Genomic DNA, 16,029 nt, shown 5'->3' on the forward strand with positions numbered 1-16,029 from the left:
GAGACAAGACACAACACAAACTAACAGAAATACCAGTCTTGAATTAACCCTGTTCTAAAAGCCCCTCTGCGAGCCAAGGGCATATCAAAAGTTTCTTTCATCATTTCTGTCCTTCTCACTTATGCGAGGCAGACAAAGCTAAAAAAAAAATCGTACCTTAGCTCCTTCAATTAGAACCGTCATTTTCAGAATTGAAAATGACACCCTTTCCGCCGCCCTGGTCGGTCGTGCGATTTTCTTTGCTCTTCCTTATAAATTACGGCAAGTACAGTTTCGACCTAAATAATGGCCGGTACAGTATATGTTCGGTATCAACTTGTTAAGTTGCGCTACGCGCTGCAGCAAGTGTTGGGTATGTTTGCCAAGCTTTTATAGATGCATAGTGCATTGCACTTGGGGGCGCAGCAGGTATGATTTCTCACATGCAGTAGCAGATACAGGCGGTTAGTCTAGTCCGAATTAGACGCAAAAGCTGTCTCATCTCGATACAGCATACATGAACGTTTAGGCTATCTTGAAGCAAATCGCCTCGCGCCCTGAGTAAAGTACCAAACTTAGCCAAAGCGCAAGGAGGTTGTATTCGTGGTCGAGTCTGCTTTTATTAATACGATTACAGCGCGTCCTCGCCCAGATGCCGACGTCTATGCAGAATGAATGTGGTCCAGTTGAACCTCTTTTCTTCGATCTAAGAAATAGTTCCCGGCCCTGCCAATGAAGAAAACTCTATGACTCGACCTGCATTACCTTATGATTACTCATAAGTTGAATAGCTCACCGTTACCACGATTGATCCAAGTTTCTGCTTCAGCATTGACTCATTGTCCAATTGTCTATCTTGACTACAAGCACGTCAAACCAGTTTTTCTCGGTACCTTCAACATGCGGGAAATTCTCTCCATTCACCTAGGCCAAGGCGGCATCCAGGTTGGCAACGCCTGCTGGGAGCTTTACTGCCTGGAGCACGGCATCCAACCCGATGGTCAGATCCCCAGCAACTCCGTCGCCAGGGGAGACGACTCGTTCTCCACCTTCTTCTCCGAGACTGGATCAGGCAAGCACGTGCCGCGCGCCGTTTTCGTCGATCTAGAGCCAACGGTGTGTGATGAAATTCGCACGGGCTCATACCGGCAGCTGTACCACCCAGAGCAGATCATTTCAGGCAAAGAGGACGCGGCCAACAACTACGCGCGTGGTCACTACACGATCGGCAAGGAGGTCGTGGACCACGTGCTTGATCGCATTCGGAAGCTGGCGGATTCTTGCACCGGCCTGCAAGGTTTCATGGTGTTCAACGCTGTAGGAGGGGGCACCGGATCAGGATTCGGGTCACTTCTGCTCGAGCGCCTTTCAGTCGACTACGGCCGCAAGTCCAAGCTCGGCTTCACCATCTACCCGTCACCGCTGCTGTCCTCAGCTATCGTAGAGCCATACAACTCCGTGCTTTCGACACACACGCTTCTTGAGCACACGGATGTGGCCGTGATGTTGGACAACGAGGCCATCTACGACATTTGCCGCCGCTCTCTGGGCGTCGAGCGGCCTTCCTACACGAACCTCAACCGGCTGATCGCACAAGTGATTTCCTCCTTGACCACGTCGCTCCGTTTCGACGGCTCGTTGAACGTGGACATCACCGAGTTCCAGACGAACCTGGTGCCGTACCCACGTATCCACTTCATGCTCAGCTCGTATGCCCCCGTCATCTCGGCTGAGAAGGCCTTCCACGAGCAGCTGTCGGTGGCGGAGATCACCAACAGCGCGTTCGAGCCTGCATCCATGATGGCCAAGTGCGACCCTCGACACGGCAAGTACATGGCCACGTGCCTCATGTACCGTGGTGACGTCGTTCCCAAGGACGTGAATGCAGCTGTGGCCACCATCAAGACCAAGCGCACCATCCAGTTCGTGGACTGGTGCCCTACGGGTTTCAAGTGTGGCATCAACTACCAGCCTCCGACGGCTGTGCCTGGTGGTGACTTGGCCCGTGTGCAGCGTGCTGTGGCCATGATCTCCAACACCAGCGCCATTGCTGAGGTGTTCTCTCGCATCGACCACAAGTTCGACCTGATGTATGCCAAGCGTGCGTTCGTGCACTGGTTCGTGGGCGAAGGTATGGAGGAAGGCGAGTTCTCGGAGGCTCGTGAGGATCTTGCTGCTCTGGAGAAAGACTACGAGGAGGTTTCTGCTGAGACGGCCGAAGGTGACGATGAGGACTTCGATGAGAAGAATGTGGAGTACTAACCCCGTATGGATCCCAAGGCGGACGTAGCATTAGGTTTTCAAATACTTGAAGTCTTTTGTCATCACTTCAACTTCAAAGCGTTTTGCTGATTGGCCGCTTTTCCTCGCATTGAACCCAGTTGATTGGCTGAAACGATTGTTTTTCAAACGTTAAAGAAGTGCAATAGCTGAGTGGCGGTCGAAAATGCCATTCGGCATTGGCACCATGACGACGAAAGCGGAACAGGCACACCGCGATACTGGCGATGCAATTGCCAGTCGATTGGTGAAGAAGGTGAAAATATCACCGGATGCCGATGTCGACGATAGATCTGCCTGCATCCCACCCGCGCGACTGGAACACCCGCTGGGCGTGAAGCCCATTGGCAACTACTTTGAGGATGCCGTCCATGGTATCAAAGAGTGCCGCGCGGCAGGTCTGGGTCGTCTGGCGATGATGCAGGATAGCCAGCTACTTTCGCTCCTAAATTACTGCTCGGCCGCAGACCTGGCAAAGCTTGCAGTCTGTAGTCGTGCCGCGTACGTGTATGGAACACACGACGAACTGTGGCGAGTGCTGGTGCTCGAAGAGATGGAGGGACATTTCGAACCCAAGCCGACGTGGAAAGCCACGTATCTTAAGACTAAGTACGGAGACAAGATGCAGATGAAAGCTCCTATTCGTGTGCAGGGGGTGTATTCCGACCTGTTATTCCAGTCATTCTACTGCTCTGCTGCGCCGATTGAAGAGGCATGGCTGGCAGTGGAGAATATTGAGCGTCGCAGTGCAAAGGACATGACCGTGGAGGATTTTAAGAGAGACTTTGAAGGTCCTAACGTGCCTGTTATTATCACCGATGCTATTGGTGACTGGGCGGCGTTGAGCAAGTGGACGGATGAATATCTGGGAGAAGTTTGCAAGGGCAAGACGTTCTATGCTGGTGGATTCCAGTTCTCAATGGATAAGTATTTTAAGTACTGCCGCACACTATTGGACGATCAGCCGTTGTTTGTATTCGACAAGGAGTTTGCTGCGAAGGTGCCGCAGCTGGCTAAGGACTACAATGTACCGGAGTACTTTCAGGAAGACTACTTTGCTCTACTTGGCGAGGATACGCGACCAGACTACCGTTGGCTAATCATTGGCCCTAAGAAATCTGGCTCCAGTTTCCACATTGATCCGAACGCGACGAACGCGTGGAACGGCGTTATCCGAGGATCTAAGAAGTGGATCATGTTCCCTCCAGGCCAAGTACCGCCTGGGATTCACCCCAGTGAGGATGGCAGCGAAGTATCTTCGCCCGTGTCACTCATGGAATGGTTTGTGACCTTCTACAAGGACGTGCAGAAGCTTCCTGCCCACCTCAAACCGCTGGAAGGTATCTGTCGAGAGGGCGAGACAATGTTCGTGCCCCATGGCTGGTGGCACACCGTGCTAAACATCGACGAAAGCGTTGCCATGACGCAAAACTTTGTGAGCTCCAGCAACGTGAAGAGTGTGTTGGAGTTCTTAACAGATAAACCGGAGCAGGTTTCCGGATGCCCAATGGAACAGCGCCCCCACCTCGGTGGAATGTTCCGAAAGGTGATGGCGAAACATGCTCCTGAACTCTTCGCCAAGGTGGACAAGGAGCTCAAGGATGAGTTTGAGCGTAAGCACCGGAAATCCAAGTGGGAATTGCTTATTCACGGTGAGAACAACGAAAAGAAAACGTCTCCTACCGCATCATCCGATTCTACAGCGACAACAAGTGGTGCGAGCACCTTCGCCTTTGGCTTTACCTTCGAGTAGGATACCCAGATAACCTTTTTTCATGGGTCAACCGCTTTTCGTTCCAAGAACCAACGGCGTTTCTAGAAGAACACATTAGAGGAATTACAGGAAGCAATCGATCAAAAGGAAGCTCCACGCCTGACTGCTCCGTGCATAACGCAACAAAATTTGTACCACCGTTCTGGCATTTGTTACTTTCCATTTAATGGAAAGTAACAAATGCCAGAACGGGTTATTTCTTACCCCATAAAAACTGTGTGTACATGTACAGCCGCTTTGACAGCCGATGATTGGTAAAAAATCGCAAAGCGTCTTTGACAGACGAGTGCCACAACTTCACTTCCAATTTTATTGTCGTACAAGTTTACCGGTAGTTGTCGAAGCTCTCACACGTGCCTTGCATCGACCAGCGAGAACGAAGCCTCTATACACAATCCTAACCTTCCGCCATGGCGTCTGCCGACTGTTTGGACGCCTGGGACGACTGTTTTAACTTCTTTAAAGGAAAAAGCCCATACCACACGACAAGACACACGAAGCTGTCACACTTTTCGCGAAACCAGCGCGTCGGATGGAAGCTCATGGGCGCACTCGGAATGTACGTTTTTGTCCTGCACAGATTGGAATGATATTTAAGTAGTAACGTGAGTTTGATTTCTTAGATTTACCTGCAGTGTCTTCTTCCAGTGCTTGTGCTTGGCATGGGAAGGCTTCTTTAGTGATGGCCGAGAGAAAACACCACCGCTGATGCTGTTCGGTCCAATGTCGGCGTTATATTCTGTCATCGCGATGTGGGTACGAGAAATCTAACGAGAACGAATTTTGCCGCTTGGAACTCGCGGGACTCTAAATATGCTTAAACTGTACTATGTTGTAGATTGCGGCTGTTCATCTGTACCAACCCACCTTTAACGGGCCTCGCATTCTACTGCACTACCGACGGCCATCAGCATGCTCATGGGAGATCCTCGATTGGGTTTTCTTCGAAGGTTCCACCACCTGTACCGTCGTGTCCTTCATCTTCTTCTGGTATGCCCTTGTCTCCGTCGTTGATATTACTACTAGTAGCACTAATTGCTCATGCTCGCCTTCAATGCAGGGTGGTGACACTACCGCACTCGGGCATTTCATTGCCCGGTCTGCATGTGTTCGGTGCCGTGATACAGCTCGTTATCGTAAGCGTGGACTTCTACTTCACAGCGCCGCTGTTCAAAGCCAACCACGTATTTCTGGTGCTCATGTGGCCAGTCTTCTGGGTCTTCATCCAGTATTTGTGGGTTGTCAGCGGACACCAACCAAGCAATGATCTGTTTAACTTCCACTCGACTGCGTCGCCTGTGGCCACCCTCATGCTGTTCCTAGGCACCGCTGCTGTGTTTTACTTCCTACTCTGGTACTCTCGCCACCTACAGCGCGTCTCGGACAAGTCTGCCGAGACTGCGGCCGACACGAGAGGCATGGACTCGGACGAGAGTTCAGGTATCCTGACCCCTACGGGGTGCGAGAACGCCAGCGCTGCCCCATTTGAGCTGGTCATCGACAGCTCAACAAACAATCACTCGCTCTTCGACTCCAAATCGTTCAGAGATTCCGCCACGGATCTCCAGAAACCGCAACCCAGATAAAAGTCTTGATGTATCCATTCGTAAGTAGAGAGCCGTATTATCGACATGCATTCCTTGTTGCCTTGAATCTGGTCCCCACTTTTGCCGCGAAAGAAACCCCATACCAATTGGCGAATGGACGAAAAATGGTGCCACCATTTTGGTGATTCTGCACTAAGTGCGAGGAAATAAATAAGTGTTTCCCGACAGTTTCCAAAGCGAACAGGCGAGGCTCGTACGTGACTAGGATCGATCGGTTCTGTCCCTGTCTGTGGCTGCCGACTATGGCCAACGGCATGGTGCGCGAGGTGGACCGCGCGATCGGCGCGCTATCCACACTGGTACTGGGCGTGGGGCTGCTCGTGGTAGGGGTGGATCGCGGATTGGCAAATCCATTGGAATGGAGATTGCCCTGACCAGTTTTGATGCGATTTTGGGTAGCTACGCGAGTTTTATCGAAGTGTACGATACAAACAGGGCAAGTGGGAGCGTTGTGACTTAGATGGCGGCGGCAAGGATGTCTACTATCAGTGCGTGGGGCTATTGAACTTGACTACAAGGCAGTCCGATCTTGGGGACTTGACGATTTTCCTTTTATTTCTGTGTCGATATGACTGCAGGAAGAAGTACGGAATGCCAAAGTTGCCACTGTTTCAACACCGAGGAAGTTGCGACTGTGGGTCACTGAGGTGAGAATTTGAGATGAACTGCCACTGGAAAGGGAAAGATACTTAGTTTCGGTGGTGCCAACAGATTTATGGTTCTTGCACCCAAGCGAGTGGAAGCGTTCGACGACAGCAACACGTTTTCATGCAAGAAAGGAAGGTTTCCGTTCTTGGTGAGTGGCAACAGAGATGGGAGTTAGAACATGGAGGTGTTGACAGTGGCGATCGTTATTACTGGCAGATCGTCCCGACGTCCTGCTTCGAGATGATGGAGTCGTCGGATGTCTCGCTGTATGAAAGCCAAGCCACGTCGTGCCAGCATGTCTTTTGCGCGCAATGCGGTAAGTTTTGGCTTTGGCAACAGTGTAACTCACCAGACGACGAGATGGCTACTTTTCAGAGACTGAACTTGCCTGGATTGGATGACATAACAGGTATTCACATCTTCCAGTTCGACCACACTCAGCCCGACTGTGTTGCAGTCAACGTGTACTGCGTGGAGGATGAAAACTTTGACGAGATGAAGGTAAGTGCACAAGTTGCTGCTTGGCTGGCTTCTTGACCTTCTTGGAGATGGCCGATTCACTGGTACTTCACCTTTCTGCACTTCTAAACCGAACTTCTAGATCATATTTATTCCAAGAGGTTCGCGTCCGCTGTTCGGCCGGGCTAATAGACTTCCAGTGCCGTCGAAGCAGCCGTACCGACGTCCTCTGCAGACCCAGGGGTTCGACACTGTCCGAGAAGACAGTGAAGAGTCAACTATGTAAGTGTACTGACAAGGGTGAAAATCCTTTTTTTTATATTTAGTGCTGGCTGACTCATAATGTGGGTGACACTATAGCGCGTTTCAGAAGCAGCTGATGATGTGGGCTCGCATGGACAACCACGAGAAGTACCGAGAGCCTCCCTCAGACGATACGCAGTCTTCAACCAGCTCTACCAGCCAGAACGGACGCTTCTCGGTGTGTTATTTTGTGAAGGACTAAATCTGGCTCGACGCTTTGCTGACGTTGTTTTCCATATTTATTGCAGTTTGCATCGTCAGAAGACTCGACGACCGTGACAAAAGACCAATTGGAGTTTTACCTCAAGGTTCGTAAGGCTTCTTAATGGAGATTAGCTGAGAGGCTGATGGTGGTGGGTGTGATGTGACAGCGCCACTTGGATGACCCTCCGCAGCAAGAATTCCGCGTGTAGTTGCCAACCTGAAATCCCCTTTCCCGCTTACGATTTGCGGGTCTTGATATTCCTGGCCCAGGAATCCGGGGGGGTAACACAAAAGTTTCCCAGCTCCGTCCTCGACTGTCACTGCGCTTGAAGCAGTGCATTGAGCGAGTTTGAAGTCAGCATTTAGGTCTCCATCTCAGAAAGTATGTAAAAATAGTACAACCAAAACTGACTCAAATCACAAAATGGTGGAGCCTCTAGATAGCCGGCAGTTGACAAATTGAGCTCTCTGGTCGACAATGTCATCGCGGGAAAGGAAGCACCTACAGCCCAATTACTACGAGGTGCTGGGCGTGGAGCGCTCGGCCTCGACCGACGATATCAAAACTGCCTACCGCAAGCTCGGTGCGTGGCGCTTGCTCCGATACTGCTGCTCTCTTTTGACCTGTTTATTGCATGGACTTAGTGCTTGAGCATCACCCCGATCGCTACCACGCTAAGACCAAAGGCTCCGCTCGACGAAAAGATGGCAAGGTGACGTGTTATTCGCATAGTATGCTGCGGTATGTCATGAACGAAGACCGACAAACTGTGATTCTAACTGCAGGACGCGGAGATTTTGCGTGTCAACGCCGCCTACGACCTGCTGAGCGACGACACGGCGCGTGTCAAGTATGACATCGAGATGTTTGGCGTCTCAGCTGCTCCGAACTATCACGACCGAGTGGTTGTGGGGGCAGACAACTACAAACCCATGAGTTCGGAGGATGTTCATCAAATGTTTGGAGGACTGAACGAGTACGAACGCTTCACTACGGCTCAGTACCACAGACAGCGATCGCATGTCGCCCCTGCTGCTATCGGGCGGAGGGCGACGAATCTCGCGGAGAGGAAGAAATTTCGAGCAGCCAACTCAAAGTTGCCGACGCAGGGAGCGACGCTGATGTGGCTGGCGTTTCCTATTGCATTGATGGCGCTGTGGGGCGTCAATCTGAGCTCTATTCGCAACGAATCGAACTCGTCTCGGAGGAGCAAGCAGTAGGAGATTTACAGTAGAGTGGCGCTTAGCTGGTGTGCATTGGTTGTGGTTGGACAGACCTCTGGTGGTTGCGTACAACACCTCCCTAGCTGCAGGGCACAAAACCTGTCCTTGAAGAGTGCTGTGCGACGGTCGCTTAGTTCATTGGCGAAACGCGGTAAGATTACGTACTATGTAGTAGTCAGTGGTCCATAAAATGTCGGAAAACTACCTAAATACCAAACAGTTTAAAAATCATGTATGTACGACATACTGATGTAGTCCATGAGCACCCTCTGCAATTGGTCGTAGAGCGACAAAAAATTGCGGAGCGGCGTGCTGCTAGAACTGCCGACTCTAGTCTGCAACGATGGCAATAGTTCGCGTCTCCTGTGGTGCTGTCTGACATCCGGAAGCAAACTAAAAATTCCTGAAGACTCAGGTGGTCATGGACACGACTTCACTGATAAAACTGAGAGAGGATTTGTGCGTTCTCACGTCTGTTTCTCGAATTATTAATAGCAAGAAGCAGCCCCCTTTATTTGATCGAATCTTGTCATGCTTCCGCCAAGTCAGCCGACAGATCCATTAATCGTCTCTGCAAAGCTGCAATTTCTTCGCTAAGTTCGTTAGAGTCCAACGCATAGTTTTCATCTACAACATTCGCAGCAAAGTATTCGCACAGTTAGTCCTGACAGCACACAAATAATTTCCCCATGCAAACGAGACTTGCCATATCGTAGAACTTGTCGTTCTTGCGCCGTGAGTCCTCTTCCGTAGAGAATAACCTCTAGCTTCTGCAGATGTCGCTTCAGTCCCGCCAAGTCCCGAGTGAACCCTTCCATCTCCATAGCTCGGCGTCTGTCCAGACTGCGATACCGAGTCCTCAACTTTGTCAGACGCACTTGCAGATTCTGAATTCGTTTTGTACACGCCTCCTGCATTGCCGCATACTGCTCCTTCAGAATATGCAGGTCTCGCTCCCGAGAAATCGCCTGGTTCCGGAACTCCAGCACTGTCTGGTTGCCCTCTTCACGGACGACTTGACGCAGCGCATTGGTCTCCTCTCGGACCTTTTCCGTCAATTTGGTCTTCTCCGTGACTAAATTTTCGCATTTTTGCTTCACTTGGAAAATCTCTTCGTGCGCTAGACGTTCAGTTTCTTGAGATTTGTGACGCAGTACCAAATAATCTTTGGTCGTTTGGGTAAGAACTCGCTTGGTCTTTTCTACCTGCTCCTCCAGTTGCACGCTCTTGTCCTCAATTTGTTGCTGATGCAACAAAATCTTCGCCCTCTCGTCTGCAAATCCGTCCAAAAGCGCTTGAATTCGCGTCTCAGTGAGTTGCTGGTGACTCTCGAGTTGCTTCTGGAGGTTTTCAATGGTCTTCGTCAATGCCGCTGTCTGTTCATTGGGCATGTAAATCGTCCGAAGCACCTTGTTCGGTGGGATACCTTGTGTGATATTCACGAGACTCGGGGCGTTCCCTCGCACTGCAAAGCCTGACTTCTGCTGTTTCTTTTTCTTCTCTTGCTGCATTTCCTCCGATCCAATGTGCATTGTCGATGGATAGGGATACGTCGTTGGCGTTGGCGTTCTTCCTGATGGATACGTTGTGCGTGTACCGGGTCGGCAATCTCGAAAGAATGTTACCTGCTCGGTTATCGGTTGAGTCAGTGCCAGCAAGTGTTGCATCTTCTGCCGGTCGTCTTGCTCTTGAAGCTTCAGCGTTTTGTTCTCTGTTTGAAGATCGATGAGCTCAGCTTTAGCTTGAAACAATGAAGCGTTTGCCTTTTTCAGGGATTCCTCCAGATCTGCAATCTGTTGGAGCAAAACGCGTGAAATTGCTGCTACTTTCACCTCTCTTCTCCACCAAAATGACTCCTAACCTCTTCGTTCTTGGTCCTGATCTCCCATTTAAGGCGATGGGCTTCTTCCTTGGACACCTGCAACACCATTTCACCGGTTACCGCCATTCTGATATGCAATTTAACCTTTCTGTTTTCGCTGCACCTCGATCTGTGCCAAATGCGCCAACGTTTGCTCTCGTTCAGCGTGGAATTGCTCGCATCGTTGGCGGTAAAATGCGAGCAGCTCATCCGCGTCTTTGCAGCTTTCCTCGTCTAGCTTCACCTCGTCCACCAAACTGTGCATGGAGGTCGAGAAGCCCCGCCGTGGAGATCCGAAGGACAGCAACGTCTCCTCCTGGTTCACCATTTTGGCGGGTAATTAAAAATGTGCATCGGAACCAAAAACTGATAAAAAAACGGCTAGACTATTTCGGACTAAAAAGTGGCAAGCAAATTGTCTGCAACTTTTAAGAACTTCGTTTTTGAAAAGTAGCCGTTACTTTCTCTACGAACTCGAATTGTCTTTGTTTATTGGGGAATTTATGGCAAACCAACAAAAAATGCGTCCTATCAGCTCGGCAATCATATCTGCATGCGGCTTCTAGTTGGAGTAGTGCAGTCTCCCGCTCTACTGACGCGCCACTCGTTCGATCCTTCCTTCGGTTCGATCAGCGAGTGTCCTCTCCCCCGTGTCTGTTACTTAAGCGGGTTTTCGAGGCTTCACTGCAATCTTACAAAAGATTTTGCATGCGTTGGATGATCCGCAGCAATTCCATGGCGCTGGGTCGCACGTCCGGATCTGAGTCCAGACAGCGGTCCGCCAGCTCCTTGACGAGCGGTGGACAGTCCGACGAGAACGTCGGTCGCAAGTTTCGTCGAATCACCATCTGCACGATCTTCATGCCCTGCAGTTTCTTTCCTGACGCGTCGCGTTTGTCCGAGTACGGCACGGCGTGTGTGTCCAACTCGGACATGACTATACCGAACGAGAAAATATCAGCCTTCTCCGTGTACTTCTTGCCCATCAGCACTTCAGGTGCTGTCCAGTATATTGTGCCCACACCGGCAGTCATTGTGTCCTCCACCGATCGTTCGCGACTGATACCAAAGTCGCTCAGTTTGGCTCGGAAGGAGTCATCCAATAGAATATTCTTCGACTTAAGATCACGGTGAATCACCTTGGGCGACAGGCCGTGCAAGTATCCGAGCGCATCGGCCACATCTTCAGCCAAAAAGATCTTGTGGTCGCGCCAGTTCAGTTGTCCCTGTCGGCGTTTAAGGAAGCCGTATAGATCGCCCTTGGCCATGTATTCCGTCACGGCACACACATCCTGCATGGAGCTCCACGACACGCCCATGAACTCGACGATCTTCGGGTGCGAGAAAGAAGCCATGAGTTTAATTTCTGCGCCAAAACACTCGATCTCCTTCTCGTCGTTCTTCTTCTCGTTCAAAATCCGCTTGACGGCCACCTGTCTGTTCTCCAGTTGCGCGAGCCACACCTCACCGAACGCGCCTTTACTCAGCACGCGCGTGAAATACAGCGACGAGTACGGGATGCGCATCCCTCCGAGCGTCGGGTCGGTCTGAAACTGCTCCAACACTTTGCTCGCAACCTCTTTAGACCTGTCTGTGATCTCTGAATCGCGGTTATTGCCTGAACCGCCCGAGCCGCCGCCGCTTGGTCGTAGTTTCTCCGGCGCGACAGGCTCGACATTGCGTACGGCCGGACGCTCATGTCGCGCGTGGCGGTCGTGCTGCTGCGGACGCGATCTCTGCTCAGGGTGCTGCGGTTGATACTGTTGCGGTCGGGAGCCTGTACGCGGTCGCTGTTGGGCGCTGGATGATCTGTTCGGGCCGTTTGACACTCTGCTCGGGCCGTTGGAGACTCGGGGCTGCGGGTTCGACGTTTTCCGGTCGCGTCGCGGCTCGTTGCTGTCTCTGGACCGGTCCTCTCCACGAGTATTGCGGTGTTCACGTGCAGCGGGGGCAGGCGCGGGAGTGCCGTGGATATCGTACGGGTGGTGATGCGCCAGTGCCGCGTTGTGCGACTGCGCGGACGGCGTGGGGATCGTAATGGTGTCCGGGAAGTTCTCGTGGCCGTGTTTGCGACGGCTAGAGCACGCGCCGCACGTGATGAAGGCCACCAACCCCATGTCCGTTTTTGGGCGATATATTCTCCACTACACCCCCGAAGGCCGAATGACTTTGCCCTGCCTCTTGGAATTATACTTACGGAGCTAGCGCACTGACTAGTTTTTCGCGTGAGAGAGCGGCGCGTCAGGAGTGGCCAACGAAGCCAGATATTCTCGAGAAAGAGTGGGATGATGGCTGTGAGTGGCTGCTCGTTAAATATTTCAAAAGCTAGCGCAAGTTTTCAGAAGCACCACTGCTTGGTTGTCCATTTGGCCAAAGCACATGATACGCGGTAACGGCGCCGTCAACAAACACACGGCTCCAGTGTAGGTGGTGTAGGTGCGAGCAGTGAGCGCCACTAGTGATTTAATTAGATGGGTGCACACTTGACACGCAAAATGGACCTGACATGGCGTGCTGTCGTAGACTTGTACATCCACTTCACTTGTCAGCCACAGAGGCAATTTTTAGGGTCGTGCCACTATGGCGATGAAGAGATTGGCGCCTTGAGCATTTTCGACGATACATGTACCAAGTTGATACTTTGCCGCATGATGGAGCACGTTGCTGTAAGAATCCAATAAAAAGGATCGCTCCAACACCATCGGCTGCACATGCCACAAGTGGCGACCGGGTGGAGATCCCGACGGTAAAGTCTACACGTATTAATACAGTAGTTCTTCGAAGTAGTTTAATACTACTACGTCCAAAATTTGCTAGTAATATTAGCATTTTATTACCTTGAGGCAATATTGTTTTAGTATTTTAGTACTTTGACGTTGTAGAAGTTGTAGATCTGTAGTAGTTTCCCGATACAGTAACTTGCAGGAGATCTACGTAGCATGTATTACAATATGAATTGAGCCTTGCGGACGTCACATTTGTTGTTACAAAAACATTTAGAGGACTGCGCTGCCATCCGGCATTACCGAGCATCTTGTAGTGTTAGCAACGCGAACACTGTATTGGACCCGCGCGCCAAAAGTCCATACGAACTGTGAAGCAAAACCCGCCCTCGAGACTTTTGTTGAAGAATCTGCTGAAAACGAAGCCATCATGACGGCGATATCGACTCACAATTGCACGTTATAAAAATACGAACGAGCTTGTGCTTCAATTCATACTACGTAGTACGTATTAATAGCAAGCTGGGAAGCTCACTTGTTTGCTTCAACAAGCCTGTCGGTATCGGCACTGTATGCAACACGGGCGATACACCATGCAACAACTCCACGTTGAAAACTCCGACGACGTTGTTTAAACAACCTGAATCTGTATTACCTGCAAAAAAACTTAAATACCCGTAAGCGAGCCAGAGCCATTTTACCGAATCTATCGACGCTCTTCCTCACTTTTCGCGCGCGATTACTCTGTCCCAACGCTTCTACTGCAAATCATCTTGGATGTCGCGCAGAATGTCGAGCAGCTCGGGTGCATCCGGTCGTGCGTCCGGGTCGGCGTCCAGACAGCGGTCGGCGAGCGCCTTGATCTGCTCGGGGCAATCCTCTCGGAACGACGGTCGAAGCGCCGAGCGAATGACCATCTGAATGATCTTCATGCTCTGCAGTTTCTTGCCAGAGCTGTCGCGTTTGTCCGAGAACGGCACCTCGCATGTATCCATCTCCGACATAACGATACCGAACGAGTAAATGTCGGCTTTCTCGGTGTATTTCTTGCCCATGAGGACCTCAGGCGCCGTCCAGTAGATGGTACCGACACCTGCGGTCATCGTCTCCTCAACGGAGCGCTTTCGACTGATACCGAAGTCACTCAACTTGGCTCGGTACTTGTTGTCCAGCAGAATGTTCTTGGACTTGAGATCGCGGTGAATAACCTTCGGATTCAGTGAGTGCAGGTACACTAGCGCTTCGGCGATATCCTCAGCCAGCCACATCTTATGGTCCGGCCAGTTGAGTTTGTTCTTACGACGTTCGAGGTAGCCGTAGAGGTCGCCCTTGGCCATAAACTCCGTCACTGCACACAAGTCTTGCTTGTCGCTCCACGACACACCGATAAAACCCACAATCTTTGGGTGTTTCAGCAGTGCCATGAGCTTGATTTCGGCGCCGAAACACTCGATCTCCTTGGTATCGTGTTTCTTCTCATCCAGGATTTTCTTGACTGCCACCTGCGTGTTCTCCAGCTGGGCCAGCCACACCTCTCCGAAGGCTCCTTTGGAGATGGCACGCGTGAAGTACAGTGAATCGTACGGGATCCAGCTCTCCTCGAACTCGGAATCTTCTTCCAGCTCCGCCATCACCTTCTCGGCTGCTTCCTGCGTGCGTGCGATAACAGCTGGGTCTGTTTGTCTCCTGTGCACTCCCTCCACACTGGACTGCATAGACGACACTTGGCTCTGCTGCAGCTCCATCATCGAAAGACCGGGACCCTGATCCTCGTGTGGCTCAAGCATGGGGACTTCAGGTGGGGGCGGGGGCGGGAACGATTGCTGCGGTTGATATTGACTCTCCTGGTACTGCGATTCGTAGTGTGGTTGATGCTGGTACTGAGACTGTTGCTGCTGTTGACGAGTGTAGGTCGGGGCTCCATTGGCAGGCCACTGGGGAGGACGCTCTACTCTCTGCTGCGGTGACTGGTAAGGCTTTGACACCTTCTTACTCTTGGAATTGCCCCCCTTAGAGTTACTGCTGTAACCCGTGGAGTCCATGCGTCGTTCGATAGCTGTGTTACCGTGCGAGGTGAGACGGCTGACTCCGGATCGCGCAGTGACTGAGGGAAGACCGTAGCCACGGTCATCTCTGCGCTTACTACGATTCTGTTTGCGTTTCCACACGAAGAAGGCGACGATGCCAAACAGAATGATGATCACTGCAACGACGATGTAGATGATGGTAGAGCCCGAACTCGAGTTCGTATCGGGGTCGGCAGCGGTCACGGATGTGATCACCAGAGGTAGGGCGGGTAGCAGGAGGCGCCCCACACTTTGAGGCGAAAACACCTTCATAGAGATTCCCTGTTCTATCGGTAAGCTTATTGGTGCTTCCTTCCCTGCCGATTGCGGAATGAGAGCGTTAACTGTATCGAGGTCCCCATATCGAGATTAGGGGAGAAAGTGACTGGTGTTCAGTATACGACCCCCGCTCTTTCGAGGATTGTCACCAACATCTGGACGAGCGGTACAGAAACGCTGCTTTACGAGGATTGTCACCAACATCTGGGCGAGCGGTACAGAAACGCTGCTTTACAGTGTGTCGTGCGTTGTGTGGAAGGGCTGCAACAAGTGTCACAATTTGAGTTTCGCTTTGAAGTTGTTGCTAACTGTACTTGCTTGTGCAAGTTTTTTTTATACATAAAAAAGAACATATATTAAACCGATTTTTTTTGCTTATTTTTTGCCGTCATGTTTTTTTGGGGTAATACTCGCTCTTACCCCTGCTTGCGTTTCTGCTCCATCTCCAGCGCTGCTGCACCCAGTCTCAGCTCTTTAATCGTCGTCTACGTTGGGGAAGTCAATGTTGTCGTCATTCTCTTATATAGATCGCAAAGCTTGAGCTCCTTCTGACTGACGCTCCAAATCCTCCATTAAAACGTTGTCTTCAAGTAGCATGCGCCCCCACCCACGCGATATCTTC

The 16,029-nt window shown here is 51.2% G+C and overlaps 8 protein-coding genes across 8 annotated transcripts; 5 read left to right on the forward strand and 3 right to left on the reverse strand.

Annotated features, from left to right (window-relative positions):
- Positions 1–782: 782 nt before the first annotated feature.
- On the forward strand, positions 783–2,331 carry PITG_07961 (cleavage induced tubulin alpha chain; the record flags this gene model as incomplete). Its single annotated transcript, XM_002904121.1, has 1 exon — positions 783–2,331. One exon carries the CDS (start codon positions 1,282–1,284, stop codon positions 2,239–2,241), a length of 960 nt encoding a protein of 319 aa, XP_002904167.1.
- Positions 2,332–2,446: 115 nt separating this feature from the next.
- Positions 2,447–3,809, forward strand: PITG_07962 (histone arginine demethylase, putative; the record flags this gene model as incomplete). The annotated part of the gene is made up of 2 exons (XM_002904122.1): positions 2,447–3,726; positions 3,776–3,809. The coding sequence occupies 2 exons, from the start codon at positions 2,447–2,449 to the stop codon at positions 3,807–3,809; spliced, it is 1,314 nt and encodes a 437-aa protein (XP_002904168.1).
- Positions 3,810–4,443: 634 nt separating this feature from the next.
- On the forward strand, positions 4,444–5,684 carry PITG_07963 (uncharacterized protein; the record flags this gene model as incomplete). Its single annotated transcript, XM_002904123.1, has 2 exons — positions 4,444–4,592; positions 5,094–5,684. The coding sequence occupies 2 exons, from the start codon at positions 4,444–4,446 to the stop codon at positions 5,617–5,619; spliced, it is 675 nt and encodes a 224-aa protein (XP_002904169.1).
- A 139-nt stretch (positions 5,685–5,823) lies between these two features.
- Positions 5,824–7,673, forward strand: PITG_07964 (uncharacterized protein; the record flags this gene model as incomplete). Its single annotated transcript, XM_002904124.1, has 10 exons — positions 5,824–5,963; positions 6,040–6,128; positions 6,219–6,287; positions 6,352–6,436; positions 6,505–6,604; positions 6,698–6,789; positions 6,890–7,029; positions 7,108–7,228; positions 7,299–7,358; positions 7,422–7,673. The coding sequence occupies 10 exons, from the start codon at positions 5,883–5,885 to the stop codon at positions 7,461–7,463; spliced, it is 879 nt and encodes a 292-aa protein (XP_002904170.1).
- Positions 7,674–7,725: 52 nt separating this feature from the next.
- On the forward strand, positions 7,726–8,677 carry PITG_07965 (uncharacterized protein; the record flags this gene model as incomplete). The annotated part of the gene is made up of 3 exons (XM_002904125.1): positions 7,726–7,838; positions 7,900–7,967; positions 8,041–8,677. 3 exons carry the CDS (start codon positions 7,733–7,735, stop codon positions 8,473–8,475), a joined length of 609 nt encoding a protein of 202 aa, XP_002904171.1.
- Positions 8,678–9,007: 330 nt separating this feature from the next.
- PITG_07966 (uncharacterized protein) lies at positions 9,008–10,667 on the reverse strand (the record flags this gene model as incomplete). The annotated part of the gene is made up of 3 exons (XM_002904126.1): positions 9,008–9,049; positions 9,357–10,271; positions 10,464–10,667. The coding sequence occupies 3 exons, from the start codon at positions 10,665–10,667 to the stop codon at positions 9,008–9,010; spliced, it is 1,161 nt and encodes a 386-aa protein (XP_002904172.1).
- A 364-nt stretch (positions 10,668–11,031) lies between these two features.
- Positions 11,032–12,484, reverse strand: PITG_07967 (protein kinase, putative; the record flags this gene model as incomplete). Its single annotated transcript, XM_002904127.1, has 1 exon — positions 11,032–12,484. The coding sequence occupies one exon, from the start codon at positions 12,454–12,456 to the stop codon at positions 11,032–11,034; it is 1,425 nt and encodes a 474-aa protein (XP_002904173.1).
- Positions 12,485–13,820: 1,336 nt separating this feature from the next.
- Positions 13,821–15,401, reverse strand: PITG_07968 (protein kinase, putative; the record flags this gene model as incomplete). Its single annotated transcript, XM_002904128.1, has 1 exon — positions 13,821–15,401. One exon carries the CDS (start codon positions 15,399–15,401, stop codon positions 13,821–13,823), a length of 1,581 nt encoding a protein of 526 aa, XP_002904174.1.
- Positions 15,402–16,029: the final 628 nt, after the last annotated feature.

The sequence above is a fragment of the Phytophthora infestans genome, genomic scaffold, assembly GCF_000142945.1.
Source record: "Phytophthora infestans T30-4 supercont1.12 genomic scaffold, whole genome shotgun sequence".
NCBI classification, from domain to species: Eukaryota; Oomycota; class Peronosporomycetes; order Peronosporales; family Peronosporaceae; genus Phytophthora; species Phytophthora infestans.